General features: G+C 31.0%; 2 protein-coding genes across 4 annotated transcripts in view; one reads left to right on the top strand and one right to left on the bottom strand.

Moving 5' to 3' along the window:
- LOC130901657 (UPF0047 protein YjbQ) overlaps positions 1-11918 on the bottom strand; it is a 42162-nt gene extending 30244 nt beyond the window's left edge. The window contains exons 1-3 of one of the 3 annotated variants that reach the window (XM_057813180.1): positions 11502-11918; positions 11301-11437; positions 6849-11034 (exon numbers count right to left, since the gene is read on the bottom strand). In XM_057813180.1, the coding sequence (XP_057669163.1) occupies positions 10819-11034; positions 11301-11437; positions 11502-11661 (513 nt within the window). In that variant the 5' untranslated portion in view covers positions 11662-11918 and the 3' untranslated portion in view covers positions 6849-10818. Of the gene's footprint in view, positions 1-6848; positions 11035-11300; positions 11438-11501 lie in introns of those variants that run through there. The other 2 variants (XM_057813181.1, XM_057813182.1) reach the window with 2 other exon arrangements.
- Positions 11919-13267: 1349 nt separating this feature from the next.
- LOC130901659 (uncharacterized) lies at positions 13268-20491 on the top strand. The gene is made up of 3 exons (XM_057813183.1): positions 13268-13394; positions 15608-15760; positions 19098-20491. Exons 1-3 carry the CDS (start codon positions 13268-13270, stop codon positions 19265-19267), a joined length of 450 nt encoding a protein of 149 aa, XP_057669166.1. The 3' UTR covers positions 19268-20491.
- The last annotated feature ends 845 nt before the right edge of the window (positions 20492-21336 follow it).

Genomic DNA, 21336 nt, shown 5'->3' on the forward strand with positions numbered 1-21336 from the left:
TACCAATGAGGGATGTACATTGTTGAAATCGTTGGTGTTACGTCCAACATGTTGGATGCCATATCATTAGCGCTGTCCCAAAACTTGTTGTAAAATTCTTGAAACTGAAAAATCCTTATAGATATACCGGACATGAGCTAGGTGTTCTTAGGCAACTATGTTGGTGGAAAGTGGTGCTGATTTACTCATTTTGAAAAGACACGGAGGATGACGTGCTTTCAACGTAGCTGAAGGATAAATAGAAGAATCCATACCAAGAAAAATAGAAGTACCTATCACAAAAAATATTTAACCGTTCTCAATAACAAAATACAAGCTCTGTAACATTCCATCAGAAAAATCAAAACATCTGCAAACCATCTACTTCAAGACCTTTAGTTCTAAAAAATGAAATCAGTGATGGATTTATCCCTAGTCCCGTGAGACCAATGCCTAGGGCAGCCTAGGAAAATATTTTGAAAAGCAATATCCAATTAAAAATATTTGTTTTTATTTGTCTATCTCAAAACTGAAGTAGCTGCCCTCGTATTAGTTATGCTTAAAAATTATACTTCAATAAAATAAAGTTATTTTGAAATAAAAATATTGGATCAAAATTAATGAAATCCATTTTATTAAAAAGGGCAACGCATCGAAAGGGGCATAGGGCGACAATAAGCCTAATTCCTGAATACACTGAATGAAATACCGAAGGGTCTAAACTGCAATAATACAAATAGTACATACTGTTAGTACCAACGATTCCTACATAATATAATAACTATGTTGTTATTTTCAAAAAAAATTTTTTATTTAGTACACGGAAAAAATTGCAAATTGGAAAAAATTGTTCTGCTGTTCTGGAAATGCCACCTTTACATCTTTTTAAAACAGTTAAAAACAAGGTACTTTCGGATACGTATAATAAATAGTTATTTGCGTTAATAGTCCAGGAAGTGATTTGGTACTGTACGAGTACGAATATTCTCTTTTTATTTAAAAAAATAAAAATTAACAGAAGTCACTAAGATAACATTGTAAACAAAGGCATACTTTGAATTTTGAAAATATAAAAAATATTTTCCGAAAAGAATGGTTGAAAATTCAAATAAAATTGCTGGGAAAAATGCGGAAGCAGTAGGGCAAATTATTCCAATTAAGTCTGGCGTAAAAAATAAGAGGTAAAAAGTGCTGATGAAAATGTGATGTTGGATTATTCTTTTGATGTTGTTTTTTAGAAACATTCTTTTCAAACCTTAAATTTTCAGTCAAAAACATCAAATATCTCATTATGGTCTAAATACTCCATGGTCAAATCAAGATTATGGATAATATCAACATTTTCCGTTATTCTAAGTTAATAGCTTCTAAAAAAAACAAAGTATAAACTACCATCCAAACCAGTAGAAGGTACTAACAATGAAAGAAGTTTAAACATTTATAAAGGACGCCCCAGAAAAAGACTATTTACTGGTGAAAATTATCGCATGAATTGGCATTGCCGGAGGTTGTCGAAAGGAAGACATTTATAATTTAGAAGTAGACGATGTAGAGGATACTTATTTTCAGTTAGTGCTTCGTATTAATCGCACAAAAACACATGTTCTAGAGGTTTTTACTGTGATCAACAGCAATGCGTTGCAATATTTGGATGTGGTCAGAAAATATAGAAATTTGCGAAAACACCTTGAGCATCCAGAAAAGTACACCGGACATTGCTTCAGGAGGACTTCGTCAACGCTGTTGGCCAACACTGGGGATATCAATGTTTTAAAACGGCATGGTGATGGAAGAGTTCATAAGCGGTTGAAAAATATGCGGGAGAATCCATCGAGAGCAAAAAGAAAATAGCCAGAATGATACAAGGGAGTGAAACTTTTATACAAGTGTTAAACCAAAAACACACATCTCCCAGCATGATTGAAAATAAAGAAGTACATCTAGTAATTCCTATAATAAATGTTTCTGGTAACAGTAATGGCACTATTATTTCTAATTATTTCAAACGTGATTGGGAGAATAGTAGAGTACAAGGATACCGTAAAGTGCCATTTTCCGGACTCAAATTAGAACTGTGAAGTCGACTTAACAGTACAGTATGAAAAAAACATGTTTTCAAAATATTATATTATATTATAATATTATATCATTAAAACTATATGAACGAAAACATTCTTAAAATCACTTATTGTAATCAAGTGTACAATTAAAAGTTAACTTTGAAAATTTAAGCCATTAAAAAGTGGTATCTCACTAAGATTGACTGTTAGAGATAAAAAACAAACATTTTTAAATTTTTTTTTCCAAAATGTTTGTTTTTTTGTGTAGATTGTGTAATTTTTTCATAAATCCACCGTAAAAATGAAGATTTAAAAAAAAAATCATGGAAATAGGATGATTTTTCTAGAGCCAAAAACGAGGGGACCGCGAAAGTATAAAATTACCGTACAAAATACTGATTATTTATTATTAAATTGAAGCCAATAAAATAACCGCAAAACTGTATCATTCAGTATACATAACCAATCTGTGTGTATGAAAAGGTCTATTAAGGATATGCACAATATTAAGAATTCCCTTAATAAGATAAAATCTAAAAAATACAAAATATTAAAAAAATAACAAGCAAATAATATTCATAATTCATATATTCAAAAAAAAAATACAATTTCCTATTCAAATAACAATACGGCCATCACAAGATACAGAGTGTCTTAAAAGTCATTATTGAATTACTGAATATTGTAAACAGAATATTTACATTTTATTACAAACCAATACTGAGGTATTTTTTTGTTTTTATGTATTATTTGTCAGTTTATTTAAGGATTAGATAATTACGACGAACTGTATAACCATTCAACTTTATCCTGAACCAATTTACGAACAGTCTACTTGAATAATAATATGAAAAACTTGAACTTTTTTATCCCCATTGTACAACCTAGAACACGCTTGGAATTATCCTCAAAGACATTCCAATTATTTAACTATCACTCCTAATCATGTTAACTATTAAATAAATGCACAGCACCTAAATCGTGGAACAATGTTTTAAAATACATCCAAAAAATAGATTTCACTTAAAATACTATGAATTGAAACAAATAATTTTTTTATAATTAGATTACATTTGCAATCATGCTATCTTATTATATCTCAAAGAAGTAACAAATTTATTTTAAAATACAAGCTTGAAAACAATTTTAACATACATCTAAATATATGTAGTAAATATTTTTACTAAATCACCATTTGTGAATTTTTTTCTTTCTACATAGTTTCTTGTATGTTATAATTCAACAAATGATCATGTTGAAACTTTAGTATTTTGAAAACTAGATTGTGAAAAAAAAGTCAAAATGCACTTTTGTTTATATTTGGGTGACATATCATTTCTTATTAGCTGCACCCTCTACAAAATACACTATTTACTACAACTACACCAACAGTTCGAATTACACTATTGGCAGGATGATTTGAAAATTTACCACACCTGGGCTATCCTCGATTGACCACACCCAACCCCCCCCAAGGACAACCGTGTAGGCTTACCGGCAGCAAGGCGGCCACACTAAGCTTGTAATAATAAAATTAAGATCAAATGGGTTGAATTGTTAACGTCAAAGTTACGCTTCTTATAAACTGGACAAAATTAACGCACCACTAATATTTTTCTCGATATGCTTCATTTATTGATAACTTACTGTAGGACAAGTAGACCTTGTTTGACTGTGACAGTTGTTATTTAAGTTAACTATAGTATCACAAAGTCTTCTTTTGACAGTACTTCATATTAAACTTAATGTTAGACTACAACTGTTTTAACATTTTCTTAAAAAGTGCTGATTAAAACAAAGTTTCTTTTAGAAGCAAGCTGTTGATGAGCCGCCAAAGAAAATTGTCGATGTAGGAAGCAGTGCGAGCATTGTCTCTCCTGAATGAAGGATATTCAATGCGATATGTTGCTGGTTTGTAAGGAAGACATCATTCCAGCATCAGTCACATAGTGATGCGACATAATGAAACGAGTTCGTACCGTGAAAGACCAGGACAAAAACGAAAAAGTTGAAAAAATCAAATTGATGATCGTTTTGGAAACAACGTACTCTCATAAGCAGGACAGTCACCAGCAATCTGCTAAAAAATGAATCATCCCTAAATATATGAGGTCTATGAATGCGCAATATTACTTGGATAACATTATTATCGAACATGTAATGTCTTTTGCTTCGTTTCTTGGGCCTTATTTTTTTTCTTGCGGGACAACGCACGTCCCTACGTGGCTAGACTGTTTATTGGCTACTTACATTATTATAGTGGCCACCTAACAGTCCGGATATGAATCCTATAGAACATCTGTGGGACTATCTCAAAAAAGGATTCGAAGTCATAGTCCCCCTGTTTCTAATCACAACCAGCTCATAGAAGTCGGTTGCCGCGAGACGAGACGAGAGAAGACCTTCTGTCGTCTCGTGAGACGAGATAAAATGTGTCTCTAGTCTCGTCGAGAGAGGGCGAGACACGACCTTCTCTCGTCTCGTCTCGCTTCTCTCGTGATTTAAACCAAATATAGTAAAAACTAAGCTAAATTTTAACGCGTTGAGGTTAGGTTCTACCATATCTGACATAAATTGTGTGCAGTATATGTCAAATATAACAAAACCTCACCTAAATGCGTTAAAATTTTGCTTGGTATTTACTACAGGGTAGTCCATTAGTACGACAAAGGTCAATATCTCCTGCACCAATAAAGATAGCAGGAAAACGTTTGACGAAGCTTTTAAGGGTTAAGATGTGCCTGTTATAAAATTATTTTTCTCTATAAACGGTGCTCCAAAACACCAGCGCGGTAAAAATTTTCCATTTTTTAAATAGAACACCCTGCATTTTTTTAAATTTTCAGATTCTATCCGCTATCTTTAATGGTACCGGAGATTTTGACATTGGTCGCACTAATTAACTACCCTCTATATCAAATATGAGAAGGGTAGATTCATATAGTAGCAAAAAAATAAGATATATTTTATTTAAAATCCCCGACGATGTAATAAAAAAGCTGGGAAGTTTTGCATCGCATTATATTTGTTCCTAAAAACCCAAGTGAGGTGACTTTTTATTATTTAAGTTCGTAGGTACCTACTATTTTCTCACTTGGAGAAACATGGCAATAAACCATTGCATTTATGTATATTTTCATTAGAGATAAACATTTATTTATTATTTAGTAATCATTTGGTGCATGCCTGCCGACGAGGTTCATTATAGCAAGGGTCCGATACTCCATGTTTTATTCTAAAAAATAATAGTAGACATAAGGAGTTTCTCACTATCGTTTCCTCATTTATGATTTGTATCTTATCGTCCTGCTAGGTATTTGTTTTTTGAGATTTGAAAATGAAAAGAACACGCCAAACTTTGTTAAAATTTACTAAACATATAGTTGGCTTCATGTAATTTATGCAAAAAAATCAATACTGAGAGCAACAATATAAAAATGTGCCAATCAAGTACTTCTGGTCTAAAATCGCACTTAAAAGCAAAACATCCACAAGAATTTGTTTCACTTTTCCCGTCGAAGATGAAAGTTTCGTCTGTTCAACCGCAACCGACATTGGCTGCTAAAATGGTAAGTACCTGCCGTTTATTATTTTTATTTTTTTTATATGGATTTACATGAGTTGCAATTTAGGGGATTGTTTTGATTATGTTAAATTTTTTTAGACTGTTTTTGATAGTTTTAATCGCTATTACTTATCGATTTTGTAAATGTTTTGATATTTGCATTTACTGATTTGAAAATATGTAGCTTAATCCTTTATCTCTTTGCCTGAAATCTGACCTTAATTAAAAAAAGCTACTTTCCGTATTTCATATTATTAATCTTGCCATGAAGTTTCCACAACTGTCGTTTGGTTCTATGCACACATAGTGAATTTTTTGAAATATCTTTTCTCTTTATTTCGGGTCCCTGTAAAAGACGAATATATCGTCGTGTGGGTGTCTTTAAAGTACCTACCATTTAGCTTTTTTGACGATGAACATACTAAAACTTTCTTCAAAAAATTAAACCCCAGGGCAGTGCTCCCAAAACGAACAGCCCTTAGAGAAAAGGTAATGAAAACATTTACTTTGATTCAGAAACGGATATTTCAAAAGAGAATAAATCGCAAATATCTTTCACAATCGATGGATGGACTTCGATAAACTATAAGTCCTATTATGGAATAACAGCTCATTTTATTGATGAATTTTGGAATCTGAATTAGGTAGTAATAGATTTTTTGCCATCTAATGCTAATCATACTGGGAAAGACATTGCAGAAATATTTTACAAATGAGCACAGGATTATGGAATTGTTGATAAATTGCAAGGAATCACAGTGGCAGCAAATACAACTTTTTTGAAAGAACTGGACAATTTAATTAAAAAAGATTGTCTAGATCACTCATTCAAGAGGGCGACAATGATGATTTGGCCGAAATTAAGCTAGAGACAGAATTACCACCTTTGACGAAAGTAAGATGTTTATTTAAAAAAATTAAAAAATCTTAACAAATGCAGAATCTGTTGAAAACGTTGTGATACTGCCAACATAAAATATTTGTCAGTAAATATAGATGTGTCCACAAGATAGAATTCTACTTGCGATATGTTAAATGTAGCGATTCGTTTAATAAAGGCCCTAAACAGTTTAGTTCAAAGTAACGAAGATTTTAGACACTTACTTTTAACAGAAGAGCAATGGAAATTAATTAGCATAGTATTGCAAATTTTCAAATATTTTAAATCACTTACAATTACCCTTAGTTATAGTTAGTTTTAACATATTGCTAGATAAATTGCAATCTTTTTTAATTTCTCTTAATGATATAGAAGCCACAGATGTGGAAAACACCTTAATAGAAGCATTTCAAGCAGGGAGAGACAAAATGCTGAAGCATTATGATAAAACGAAATGGGTTTATTGTCCGGCGTTAGTATTAGATCAAAGGCACAAAATAGAGACATTTAATTTGACCCCGTGGGGAAGACAAATTAAAGAAGGATCTTTGAAGAAATCTTTGACGAAATCTTCTATTCATTTTACGTAAAACCAACTGCTACTAGCGCCACTGCGACGGAAACATAAACAGAGAAGTATTCATCTTCAAATAGTGACGAATTTATGGCTGGCTTATATAAAAAACTGAGCATTAACATCAACAATAGAGAGGTAACAAGAGCCGAATTTCAAAAATATATAGACGGAGATAGAGCTGGCCGAGATACCAATATTTTGAAATGGTGGGGTGATCATGAGGAAATATTTCCAGATCTTGCTAGAATGGCTAGTGATATATTAGCCATACCTGCTACCAGTGTTCCTGCTGAAAGACTGTTTTCAAAAGCTGGAGTCGTCATAAGAAAACATAGAAGCCGTCTTATAGCAGAGTCAGCGAGAATATTGTTATGTTTAAACTCTTGATATTCGTGTAACCTTGAGAAAAATATATTTGTTAAAAAATGATTATTTTAAATTTCCAAGTTTTTAGTGTTCCTAATATATGTATAAGTATTAATTAATAATATGGGTAATAAGGTAATAAATGTTTTTTTCCAGCCTAAGTTACTTTTTATACATCATTACATCAACCTTTTTTGCATCTAGGTACCTATCTGTAATATATTCTTTAGTTCATTGGTAAACTTTATGTTAACTGTTGCAATATTTTTTCTGGCTGTTTAGATAAAAATTAATTATTAAATTTGGCGTTTTATTATTTTTGAAAAGATTGCATTTTTCACTGTATTCTTATTTCGCATTTATACAGTGTGGTCATTTGAGTGTGCAACTACAATGATGTACGTTTCAACACAAATTATAGATAATCAGGAAATTTTTAGAAATATTTTTAGTACCTACGCCTATGGTTGCTTCAAGTATTATATTTTTTCTGTTTTCTACCTCAATTTCATTCTATCTCAAGCAAAAATTGAGATAATATTTATAAAAGCCATAAGCCTACTGAGAATATTTTAAAAAATTTCCAGATAATGTATAATTTGTGTCGAAACGTACATCATTGTATTTGAGGTAATAGGTAATATTATGTACTCAAAAATTAATATGAAAAAATCTTGGTCCGTATTTAAAAACATGAAGTTGACCATGATATCTCGGAGACTTATAAGTGATATAAAAAAGGTAACGATAGTTTACAAAAATTAATAGAATACAAAGATTTTTTTTTCAAGAACGTTGTTCTAAAATTAAAACCTTTCAAGTTGAAAGGAATTAATTTTAGAGGTTTTTAACAAATCACCCGTATCTCAAGAATTGAAAACAATTTTACAACGCGATTAGTAAATACACAAACATTTTTATTGTGATAATTTCAAAAATGTATGCCTGTAACGAGTTATTTGACTACAAATAATTTTATCCAACGGCATAATAATAATAGGTTTGCAGTCGAATAACTCTAAAACCGTTGATCCAAATATAAACATTGTATATATTTTTGCAAAGAATTTGGGAAGATTTCAAAAATCTCAAAAAAATAACGTTTTTTGCTCGAGAGAGACGAGAATATCTCGACGAGAGAGGGTACTTTTCTCGTCTCGTCAGACGAGAGAAAATGGGTCACTCGTCTCGTCTCGCCTTCTCTCGACAAGACGAGAGGCGAGAATCTCTCGTCTCGGCGGCAACATATCAATCATGTCGCGACACAATAATGCAGTGATTAGAAGTAGAAGAGGGATTACTTGGGGTTGACCCACATGCATTTATTGTCTTTTATTGATTTTTTTTTTAATTTTTTGTCAGTTTGGAAGTATAATAGCTCATTATGCATTTCCAGCAAAAACAAACTTTTATGAAAAAAAAAGGGAAATTGAAGTTATGCTAAGGTCATATTCGATTAATTTGTAGGTTTTCATTATTATACCAATGTAACTTAGTTATATTTTGTGTTTTAATTATTCTTTCAATGGAACTTAATTTCATTTTGTGTTTATATTGTGAATATTTAGATTAATTAAAGTAGTGCGTTAATTTTGTTCAGAAAATTAGTTTGTGATATAGTTTTTACCATAAAATATTAATATTAATCAATTGACGAATCAGAAAGCATAAGAAGAAAGTCAAAAAAGAGGAATTGCACAATAACTTAAATATTAAAATGGAATATCACGAATGTACATAAAAACACAAACATCAGACTAATAAATAAAAAAAGGCATGTATCCAATCATATATGTCATACAAAAATTGTAGCATTTGCCTAACCACTAACCAAAATTTGCTACTTCCTGAATTCTGTCACCCTGAACTATAGCCCATTCAGCCCATATGTAAATACAGCCTTATAACAATCCGTTAGCCAACCGTAGTTTTTGCTGAAAAATTTTAACCAACTAATTCCAAGTGAACTGACATTTGCAGTGGAGAGTGTGTCAGTTAAAGGTTGAAGTATATTGTTGTTTGAAGTCTCCACGTGTAATTTCAATATTATATAAATTTTAAAAGCTGAATTACAAATAAAAAAGAGTAATCGGAGTATCAGATGAATCATCATTACACTTCAAACTGAACTTTCGTTATGGTCGATCCAACCGACAATCAACCACCCATTCAATCCCTGGTTAACATTTATAATACGTAAATTCCGCTTCAAATAACAGTTGAATCTCAACCTTCGGTCAACTAGACTTTATAATTCCGATCCTAATTGTGCGTGTTGTTGTTGTAGTATTAAATGGTGTATCCTCTATGAAGGTCTCCAATGGTAAATTAGTTAAAATTCAATATATTGAATAACATGCATACAACATGAAAATACATGACAAGGAGCTCCAGACAAACACATCCTAGTAATATAGAGTTTTATATTTAAAGAATTGTCATAAAACTCCTTCTAGTTGAAAACATGACAATTTAAAAAATTATCCCCACTTGGAAAAATAAATTATATTATTTTTGAAGAACATATTGAGCTAAATCAATAAAATTCATAAATAAAAATCAATTAAATACTAAAATTGAATACTCCCTGTCACAGACTAAGTTACTATATACATTAAACCATGTGAATAGAGAAACAATTATGAAATAAAAATATTTTGTATAAGTCATTGAAAAGTACATTAAACACAATGTAAATTTTAGAATCAATGACAAAATTAAGTAAACTAAAATCAAATACAGAATATGCATTTAACAAAATTTGCTTTCAAATTATTGAAAACCGTGCTTCCAATTAGAACTTAGCTATACTTGATTCACCATTCCTGACAGATTGTTAGGACATAGTATCATTACAAAACAAGTTCATTCTATGTCAAGGTTAGGTGAATTAACAAAATTTTGTTACACATTTTGAAAGTGAACATTATAGTAAACACTCAAATTAATACCTAGTAATTACTAAATCAATACAGATAACAGTTTTATTATATAAAAATGATAAAAGATGAAAAGTCTGTATAAATCAAGAAATAGATTGAGGCAGGCATATATATTATTTCCACTTCAATTAAACAATCAAAAAACGATTTAAATATCAGGTTAATGACAACTACAATTTTTCAACTGAAAGCACTGTTTAATAATTGTAGGTGCGGCTACTGATAATTCATGTTAGAATCAAAACACTGTTCCACGTAAAAATAATTGTTAACCCCACTTATCTATATAAAAAGAAAACAGTATATTACAATGTACAACTATGTACATATTGTCGTAATATTTTATTTATTTCAAGTCTGTGTGAGTTCACTAAATGTGAATTTAATATTTTAAGTTTTATAACTCGGGACAATCAGTGCTTGGACAGCGAATGTCCCGAGTGCTTTCCCTAACTGCTGGTGCTTGCCATCGGGCTCACTGGGGACAAAGGAGTACAGGCGTTGTCTCGTAGGCAACCATTTAAAGTGACCATCAATTTTCGAGAGCCCGCGTGGTCCCGATGTTCGCACAGCCAGATGCCCTGCCATGTGCCAAGGTTTAATTTACCCTCTGTTATTGGTATCGTTAGGTTGGAGCCGAGAAAGCATGCTTTTACATGAGCAGGCTGCAAAAATTATTTCAATATAAGAATTTATGACAAATCATCAAAGTAACCAACGTTTTTATAAAATAGCATACAAAGCATTTCACAAACTAAAATAATTTATTAAGTGAAGTATTAAAAATACATGCAGTTAGTAGGTTAAGTTCTTGACATCAAAGCACATTAATAACTAACCATATAAATACATGACTGGAATAAATTGCATTACTCAATTTGAGTGATTTCCAGACTTGTTAGTTGCATGCACAATTTAAAAATAATATTACCATATCATCAGGACCTTCACAAGAATGTCTGTATGGTAAACCCTCAGGAACAATTTTATTTAGCATCATTTCCATATCATCCCTTACATCTGGATCCCAACTTTCATTCAAGGCTAAACTTGCACTAGTATGTAGTACTAGAAAAAAATAATATAGAAATATTTAACGATAAGAAGTGACAAGTTTTTAGGGTGGTCTTACTTTGAATGTGACACAACCCAATGACAAATGAATTTAATTCTGGTAACTGCCTTAAAATTTCTTCTGTTACCAAATGTACACCCCGATGTTGCGGTCTTAAATTCACTTTCCGCTGACACCATGCGGTGGGACTTTGTATAAATCGTGCTGAAGAAGCCATGTTTGACTTGCTATCACCACTGTCGCTCGCCAGTTTGCTGGTTTATATTGTACTTACAGGCAATCACAACAAACAAACACTACTAATACACACTTATATCGCAGAAAAATCATTATTATCATGAGCAAATCATAAGTGATTTTTTAATTATTTAACAGTCTCAATAAAAAAAAGGTTACAGGATCTTGCCGCAGTACGAGCGGTTATCAGAAGACAGCAGTTCGTTTCAAGTTTCTGTCAGTTCATGCGCTGTTGTCATATTAAAATTCATTTTGTCTTTCATACCTACATCCCGCAATTCAAATTGTGGTCTAGAGACATTCAAACTTGACAGTCCAAGAATTAAAATTAAATATAAAAAATTATTATGCCAAAGCCATTACCTTTATTCTATACTTTTCATTGTGATTTATTTTTATTTTGATAATAGTTCTAGTGATTCCAATAAACTGAGGAGAATAATGAAAAAATAACAATATTCTTCTATATGGAATAAATTAACAGTCAACTGGCAATGTTGCGAGTTCTGATTAGTGACAGTTCGATAATTATCGGCTTGACGATATACAACAGCCGGGAAATTTGAACATTCTTTCCTGTCTTTTTTTAAATTAGGATGTTTTAAAAATAAATAAGTTTTTCTGAGTATCTGTTTATTCTTAATTATCGAGGTTATTATTTTTGATAGAAGCTTTCGATTTGTATTAATAATAAATTGATAAACATTAGAATTCATAACCCAAACTACACATCGCTGTCATTAAGAAACAATATGTAAATTAAGACAGAACCGGACTGCAGATTTATTGCAAGTCAATAAAATGATATAGTGGTCGATTAGAATTTAGATATTAGTATTGTTTGTTGAAAAAAGTTGAGTTACCTTAAGATGTAATTGATTATTTTTCAACTACATGAAGGAGCAACATATCGCAACCCTGTTTCAAGTTTTTTTGGGATAAGGCACTCCTGAAGTAGGATTGCGATATTACTAATTTTTTGTTGCTTACTGCGCAAACATTGAATTCAATTTTGTTTCCATAAATTGTGTTTCACTACAAGGTGGGCAACTAATTCCAAACATCTATTGATTTTTTTAACAGAAGTTATTGATTTGCATGAATAATATGTATTTGTCTCGTCTCAACTCAATTTTGATCTTCAGTGACAATATACAATCTGATTACCTATGGCTCGTGTTTAATAGGAAATATACATTTTTAGGATTCAATTGAAATATAAATTTCAGACTCAAATAAAAAGTTTAATAAACTGAACTTAAATATTTCTGCTAGTACCTTAACGAATCAAATTACTTTGGTACAGTATAATCTAAAAATTGAAACAATTTAATTAAAGTATTTAAGAAAGACCCAATCTCATATAGATAAAGAAAAATATTTAAAACACTTCCCATTAACATTGCATGACTAATAAATTAGTTACAATGAAAAAAACTAGGTGTGTCTGGATATTGAGGTGTGTCACACACGCTTTTCTGTGTATTCTTTTAATCAGCACCCCCTTGATAATTGAACTTTGTTTCAGTTCATAATCGCGATTTGGTGTAGCGAGAGTTGATTTTCAATGTTTGAGGTAAACAAAAATGGCGACTTTTTATGCCAATCCAGATGAAACAAACGAACTCTGGATTGAAACAGCTGCTCTCGAAACACCAAGATTTAGAATTTGGCACTACATATTTTTTTGTTTTTCAGCTTTTACTGTATTTGGTAAGTGTTTAAATTAAAATAAAACTGTTCATTGTTGTATAATTAAGTAAAAATCAAAATAGCACTCTAGGAATGAAAACTGTATACAAAATACACATGATAAGATAATAATCATTAAAAAACTGTAGGTTCTTTGAATCATTCAAAATAGTACCTGATTGAATATTGCTACAGCTGCTACACTTTTATGAAAAGTTGAAGATATATCCTCTTGGAAAATTTCATCTTCAATATAATAGTAAAAAGATGAAAATAAAGAAAAATTAAAATAACAAATATCAGTTCAAAATAAATTAAAAAGCAATATTATTGCAATACAATATTTGAATGAATATCTTCCCACCCTTGGCAACCCACGTTGAAAGACTGGAAGCACAAGTCACTGGTTTCCCATTAAGAACTTGTGAGCTCTTCTCTCATGATTAAAATCAAGTACTCAGCTTTCAGTAAAAATTTTGGCAATGAAATTCAGATATGTAATTACATGTAAATTGAAGCACGATTTTTTTTACGTCATTAAAAATTCTCGGAATTTGTAAATCATCCGTTACATTGAACGAATTCAGGAGACGTAGCGCTTAGCATTACTGTTAACTTGTTTTCTGTCAATTTTCAATTTATGACAGGGGTATTTTCATCATAGAGGCTGTTTTGGTTTCTTTTATTAAGCTTAACAATTAAGTGGTAAATCTGGTGGTAATGGTGAATGTACCTATCCATCAATCATCCACTTTTATGTGTATATAAAAATTTCATGTCTATTTGTTTTCTTCACCTTTCAAGTAAATATATTTTTTCATTAGAATCTCTTGATTTCTGAAGGGTTGATTTTTATATAGATTTATTTTTTCTTGACATTTCGCTTCTGACCAGAAGACTTATAATTAAAAAATGCTATATAAATTCGATGAAATATGAAATAAAATATTAACAAAAATAAAATAAAATCCATATAAAAATCAACCTAAGAACTCAAGGAATTTTAATAAAAAAATATATAAAAATTATAATTCAAAATGAAATTATAAAGAATAAATCTTGCAGCTCATTTTCAGTTACTTCATTTTCAAAAACGAATTCAATCATTTTTGTTCTAAGGAAAACTACAACTTACCGTTTGATCACAGAACATACTCGATTTAAGAAATTGCGCTTCCATGACCGCTACCTAGCATAAATTAAAAAAGTTCCGAAACATGGCGTGAGTTGAGTTTGTAGCATATGTGCCACCGACCGATTCCACTAGGGTTTTACAACAGTTGCACGACGATTTCATCCGCTTTGCTAGGATCCGTACTATATAAATTCTTCAGTAAGGTTACGAATAGTCAATCTGCAATTTGAACTAACAATTTACTCCAGTTTTTGTACATTTTTACTTACGAATAGTCAATTGCCAATTTGAACGTACAATTTACTCCAGTTTTTGTACATTTTTACTTACGAATAGTCAATTGCCGATTTGAATGAACAATTTACTCCAATTTTTGAGATTGAAGGACGTTCGGACAGTTTCTAGCACTGAAGTATCTTATTTTCAGTTCTAAATTGCATATATAAATACTCGTCAAAATTAATACATTATCAACATAGACAAATTTCAAGATTTTGTGAGCTTCTTTGGCATATTTTTTATAAGAAACGAAACTTAATGTTGATTCTATTGTTCAAAATTCACTCGGAAAAACCCTCTTACATAAGGGTACGAGATATATAGTTGAAATAGATCGATGCTATAAAAATTGAATCACTCCATTTCTTTTCTATACCTCGTATATAAGAATCTTACGTTTTACAAGCTGTAAGAAGTTAGTGAGGTGTGTCTTTCAATTTATATTTTGGTACAGTTTACATGACTAGAATAGGTGGAGAAGAAACTAGTAATATTAACAGAAAAGTTTTATTATAATCAATTTCCCCACAATCAATCATAGCAATATTTGATTTTATCCATCATATGATAAGATTGAAATGGATCATAACAACCGCATCTTTCACTAATATTCAACTGTTATTTCAATTATTTTGCATTTCTGCTAAATTTATGTACAAGAATTAATTTGATAAAATGTACAACTAAAGACATAAGCCACAACAAAGAAGAAAAGCAAAACGATTATTATTTATTCTAATTCTATAAATAATTTTGGATATACAATATCCAATATATATCCAATATATACAATATACAATAATTAATATATTATTTCCAGTTGTCCTATTTTGCTGCTGTATTAAAATACGTGTACCCAGAACGAAACAAGAAATCGAAGCAGACTATTGTAGAAAAAAATTGGCAGTAAAATTTAGAGAGAGACTGAAGCTGATTAAGAATCAAGAAATGAATAACATGGATTTAGAAAGAGGTAGTCAAATCAATGTATACTCTTATAGCTATGAATATCATTTAGTTAACATTCTGAAGCTTTGTGGAAACAATATTGAAATTAAAGCATTTTCAAACTGGAATATTATTTAAGATTTATCAATTTTAATAAATAGATACTTGTCTAACTTATTTAAATTTACTAGTTACTTTTCTATTTTGTACTGTTCACTATTAGTTTTTAGTTAAAACTAACTCTTGCTGTTAAACAAGTTCTAATATTTATCAGAATGAACATTTTTAGAATTCTAGAAAATAATAAAAAACAAATAAATAAAAAGATCTAGATACTATTTCTTATAAAATAACATGAACAACTCGCCGATGTTTATAAAAAATATAGATCAAAGGCAATATCACAAGCTACATTTGCCAAATTTTAGAGTTCCATTATAACCGGATAAGACCGGCTCCACGGTCCATGAGTTCGTAACTCTATGATAGAATACACCACCCAATCATGATCTAAATGTTCTGAAAGGAATAAAATCATTACATACAATGATATCCTTTTTACTATATTATGTTGTAGATAAATGCAATAAGCTACAGCATGTTTCGTTATTTTTTATTTTATACTTAAATAGTTATTTATGTAACAATCACATGAGTCAAAAAATGCCTTTACATACGAATTACATTTGTGTTAAAAAAAGTGCCGTAACGTGTCATTTTTTAACTCAATTACAAAATTGTTTTATCAAAATAGTGGGATGTGAACGTTTTTTTCTCATATCAATTCGTGCCTCCGATAAACTGTCACATTTTTATTTCTTGATATTCGTTCAAGAAAATCTGTTTTGTTTCTAATTAAAAGGAGTGTAGTATTATTATTAGTGTTGGAGAGTAATCGTGAAAAAAGTTTAAATTGCTCACCAGAAGATGTTGAATCGGCAATTGTGGGGACAATGAATCTTCTCCCTGACAAAATTCAGCGAACAGTATTTAAAGGAAAATAATTCTTTTATGGACTAGCGCACTAAAAAAGCCATAAACAGCTTCGCAGAAAGAGTGTTACTAGCTTACTTTGAAACTAAATAAAAAATGTGGAAGTCTAGACCCAAAAAATCTAATACGTTTGTCTGTGAAGAAATAAATAAGTTTCTGTTGCAAGCTCAGAACGATCATTATCTCATGCATAAAGTATGACAGCAAAAAATTTCAATGCAAGATATTATTTGTAACATCTTTCAGGTTGCTTTAATATTCGGAATCGCAGGAGCTCTACGGAGGGAGGAATTATATAAAATGAAGTGTAACGATATTAATAATACCGAAAATGTTTTAATTGTCAAAGTACCTGATACAAAAACTCATATTCAACGCCGATTTACTGTAACCAACGACCCACAAATATCAAAACAGATCATTTCTTTTTGCAGTATAGAAATGGAAGCCAAATTGTAGGTTTCAATACCTTTTGAAAAATTCCCTCGCTTATCGCAACAAATTTGAATTTACCTAATCCAAAAAACTACACTGGGCATACATTTCGATGCTCTTCACCGTCCCTATTAGTGGATTCTGGTGGTGATATAATTCAACTAAAGAAGCACGGTGTGAGGAAATTCAATACAGTTCCGGAGGGTTACGTAGATGACTCAATAAAAAACAAAACGGATTCCGCAGTAAAACTTTTAACGGGAACAACTAGTTCGACTTCAAGCAACATTGTAAATGTTCACGATCCTACCAACAATCCAAGAAGTACTAAAAATATATAGACGATTTTACTTCTTTGCACTCGTTAAATTTTGCCAATTCAAGTACCAATAGTAATGTAACTTCTTCTTCACTTCAAATTAATAATGCTCACAGTTGTACTTTTAATATTACTATTACAAAATAAAAATTGATAAAAACTTTGGTGAATTTCTTATAAAATATATTACATACTTAACATTTCGAACATTTTAATCAGGACAAGAACAAATTAACAAAAGAACAGACGAATTCATCTGATCTTGAAGCTAATGAATTATGCGTCATGGCCGATTTACAAACTTGACGGACTTTCCGTTTGCCGTTGCTGTTACAAAATTAAAAACATTGAAATACATAAGACCATTCATAGTTGCCGTTTGACGTCTCAGTTTGCCGATCGGTCTGCCGTGGGTAAATTTCAACGTAAACGAATCTTTTCCCTTCGCCATTTTTGCAACTTTCGTGGCAATAGAAAAGAGCCAATCATATCCGTTTGCGTTTATTCCAATAAAAAAACTCTTCGTTATTTTTTATAATATCGTCCACAAATAGCGGATTGCAAACAAAAACATATTAATATCACGGCAACAAAAGGTAATACAAACATCAAAAAGAATAATAAAATAGTTAGGTTAACGGTACCAACGTAAAGTTTATGAATAGGGTGTGGAATTTGCTACGGACGTCAAACGGCAAACGTCGCTTCCTATATCAGGGCCATGAACCAACTCCTTTATCAAATGTATTCTACTTACCAAACAAAAACTCTTCTAGTTTCTTACCTACTTCACAGCTTCAGTACTATAAAGGATTACATCAATTCTATTAATTCTTTACTTTCGAATAATACTCGTTCTTTCTAAACAGCGCCCACGTTTTCTTAAAACTGACGTAACTCTTATTTGAAAATTCTTTAACTTTAAGTAATCTTTTCTCGTACAGTTATTTGCAAATGCATTAAAAAGATATGAAGAAGCTGGTAACCTAGATTTAAAATATGCCTGGAATAAGATAAAAATATATAAAACGGTAAGATCGGTCAACGACAGGCCTATTATTAGGTTCGGTCCGGCCCATCAAAAAATCGTCCTTGGTGACGATTCTGCGCAATAGAGATTACGTGTTCCAACCGGGCGGTTGCCGTTATACGAACGATTGTGTTTTGGGTTCCAACCGACTTAGGTATCGTTTGAGAACAGGTTCAGTGACGGTCTTTTCGATACTTGGTTGATAGCAAGTACAGATACAAGAACCGTGCATAGCCGGAGATTGCGCATAAAATATCTTTAAACGCTTCCGATAACCGTTCTAAGTACGGCCCGGACTAGCAGGTTGGAACAAACCTATTAAAGGATAAAGGAAATCTCACACTAAAACATACATATTAATAGCTCGTTAAGGGACTCCGAAAAGTACTCAACAATGATCATTTTTGCTCATTAATTCATCAAACTGTATTTATCAAAAACATCAATTTGCTTTATACGTAAAACTTTTCTACCTATACAGTGATGATAGATGTAATTTTAATGACTATATCAATAGATTATTTTGTCTTATTTTACTAAAACAATATTCCAATAATAAATTCTATTATTCTTTTCAATTTTTAGCATTGCAGATCATTCAAGATGACTACAAAGAGGAGAGAATGCGACTTAATCTTTCGGCCCCTGCAGGAACTACTAACAACCCTAACCCCGATAATATTGCCGAACCACAGCAACCTTTTCGAAAATTTTCGTCTCTAATATTGTCTACTAAATTTGCAATGAAACCTTAGGTATAAAATAAGTTTTATGTTATTAAGCGAATAGAAATCTGATTATTGTCTGTATGCCGTATCATATATCTTGATATACCCAGTGGCAGCTCGGGGTAAAAAATTTTAGGTGTTCTGCAATTTACCAAAAAAAAAATTTTTTTTCGTCTTTCAAAATTTTACTTTCCGTTTTTATCGAGGCTAGATTAGGTTTTTACCATATTTTACTAATTTATTGTCTCAAGAATGTCACAAACCATTTAAACAGATTAAACACTTCCCGAAACTTGACCGTGTTGAGAGTATGTTCACTAAATTAAGATATGCTTCGCGACTCAGAGTTTAATTTAGTTCATCCCAGCCGAAAAATGTATAGGTCCAAAAAATATGCCAAGACTACAGGAAGTATCGCTCTCATCATATCCTCAAATAGCCAATTTAAATGCCCTACAAATATTATTTGGCAATATATAACTATTTCTTAGCACAAAGTGATGTAATTTGGTAACCCCTATTTCCAAGCTCTTTCGTCACCAAAAAGTAATCAGAGAAAACAATATGATGCATTGGTTGGATATCTATACAAATCTAATCATTTTTAACATAAATATCTTGAGTTAATTTATTTGTGTAGCTCTTTCTCTACTTGTAACATGTTTTTCTATAATAATAAAGTAAAATGGTAAACGCCTACATTTAGTTTCTTATTCTTTCTCTTGTTCGTATTTACAAAAAAAAAACTTTCATATTACACAGAATCACACTAACTCTATTGTAGTTATTCAGCCCAAATGGTTCTAAAAAGTTATACATTTTAGACAGTCGCAAAAAAGCTATTTACTCGCTAGCTGTCTACCCACCTATTACGCTGGAATGAAATCAGCAACTTCTCCAATTAGACACGTCACTGTTAATCATGGAAAGAGCGCGCAGAGCACGTTCGTTTATACTAGATGAATAATAATGCTCCAAAAGCTTGAATCGAAAGGTAGATATTATTGAACTGGTCAACTCAACTGAGTTGTATAAGGTATTACCATGCGACTGTGAAGTATTTAAAATTTTCTATTGGATAAGTTATAGAAAATGTTCTATTGACTTAGATTATTTGAATTATATAATTATCATTTCAATCACTAGCCGTCCCCAGGTACCTAATTATTCTTTTAAATGAAAAATTTTGCATACTTGTATATTTTCTAGTATTTTTCTTTCAATAATTATAAAAAATAAATAAGAAATAAAGGTATTCTTTTGTATCTATTTTTTCCTATACTAATTTATAGAATATTACAAGACCTGAGTGTTTTATATTATTTAATAATATCAATTAAAAAGTTGAAAATCGGGGTCTATGATTTTCACTTATGTGCTCACAAAGTTGTTGAGCTCCTCAATTATTAGATTTTTTATTGGAAAAACCAAAGAAAGCACTTTCAAACATGTTTCCTTGTCAATTCACAAATAATATTGGAAATCTTTAGGTTCCAATTATTTACTCGAGTAAAATTATTTTTTTCATAAAATTCTAAGTAGGTCGAAACGTCAAATTTATAAATGGTACTTTAAACTGATTTTTATAGAAAAGATACCTAAAATTAAGATAAATCATCACAAAAAACATGAAAAGATCTAAGAAGAAATAAATATAATTTTAAAAACCTCAAAACACGCTTTCAAAGCACATCAAACTAAAAAGTTGAAAATAATTTTTCAAAATAAACTCAAAACAATAATAAATGAATAATACTAGTATTAATGTCAAAAAAGCGTCGGTCGATCGATGTACGAGAAATATGGAACAAAGCGCCTCACACTTTTTTCACATTATTACTAGTTTTTTACATTCATAATTGTTTTAATGTAAAGACTCGGGAAAATACTGAAACTCTTGACTGATTTGCTTTTCAAAATGACTCATGACTAGTTCAGCCATAAACAGTGATAGGCATGCTGTTCCTTCGTTTGTAGAATTCTCAGTTAAGTCCTCAAAGTACTCCAAGGTCTGAGGCTTGATGTAAAGACTACAAGGCTATAGCGCACCAGCTAGGAAGCAGCCAATGAGAATTCGCTCCCAAAACGACACGCCA

This window comes from Diorhabda carinulata, chromosome X (assembly GCF_026250575.1).
Source record: "Diorhabda carinulata isolate Delta chromosome X, icDioCari1.1, whole genome shotgun sequence".
NCBI lineage: Eukaryota > Metazoa > Arthropoda > Insecta > Coleoptera > Chrysomelidae > Diorhabda > Diorhabda carinulata.

Coding starts and splice junctions, on each gene's coding strand:
- LOC130901659 (XM_057813183.1), top strand. CDS start 13,268: ATGGCGACTTTTTATGCCAATCCAGATGAAACAAACGAACTCTGGATT. Junction 13,395..15,607: donor TTCAGCTTTTACTGTATTTG/GTAAGTGTTTAA, acceptor TATTATTTCCAG/TTGTCCTATTTTGCTGCTGT. Junction 15,761..19,097: donor TAACATGGATTTAGAAAGAG/GTAGTCAAATCA, acceptor TTCAATTTTTAG/CATTGCAGATCATTCAAGAT.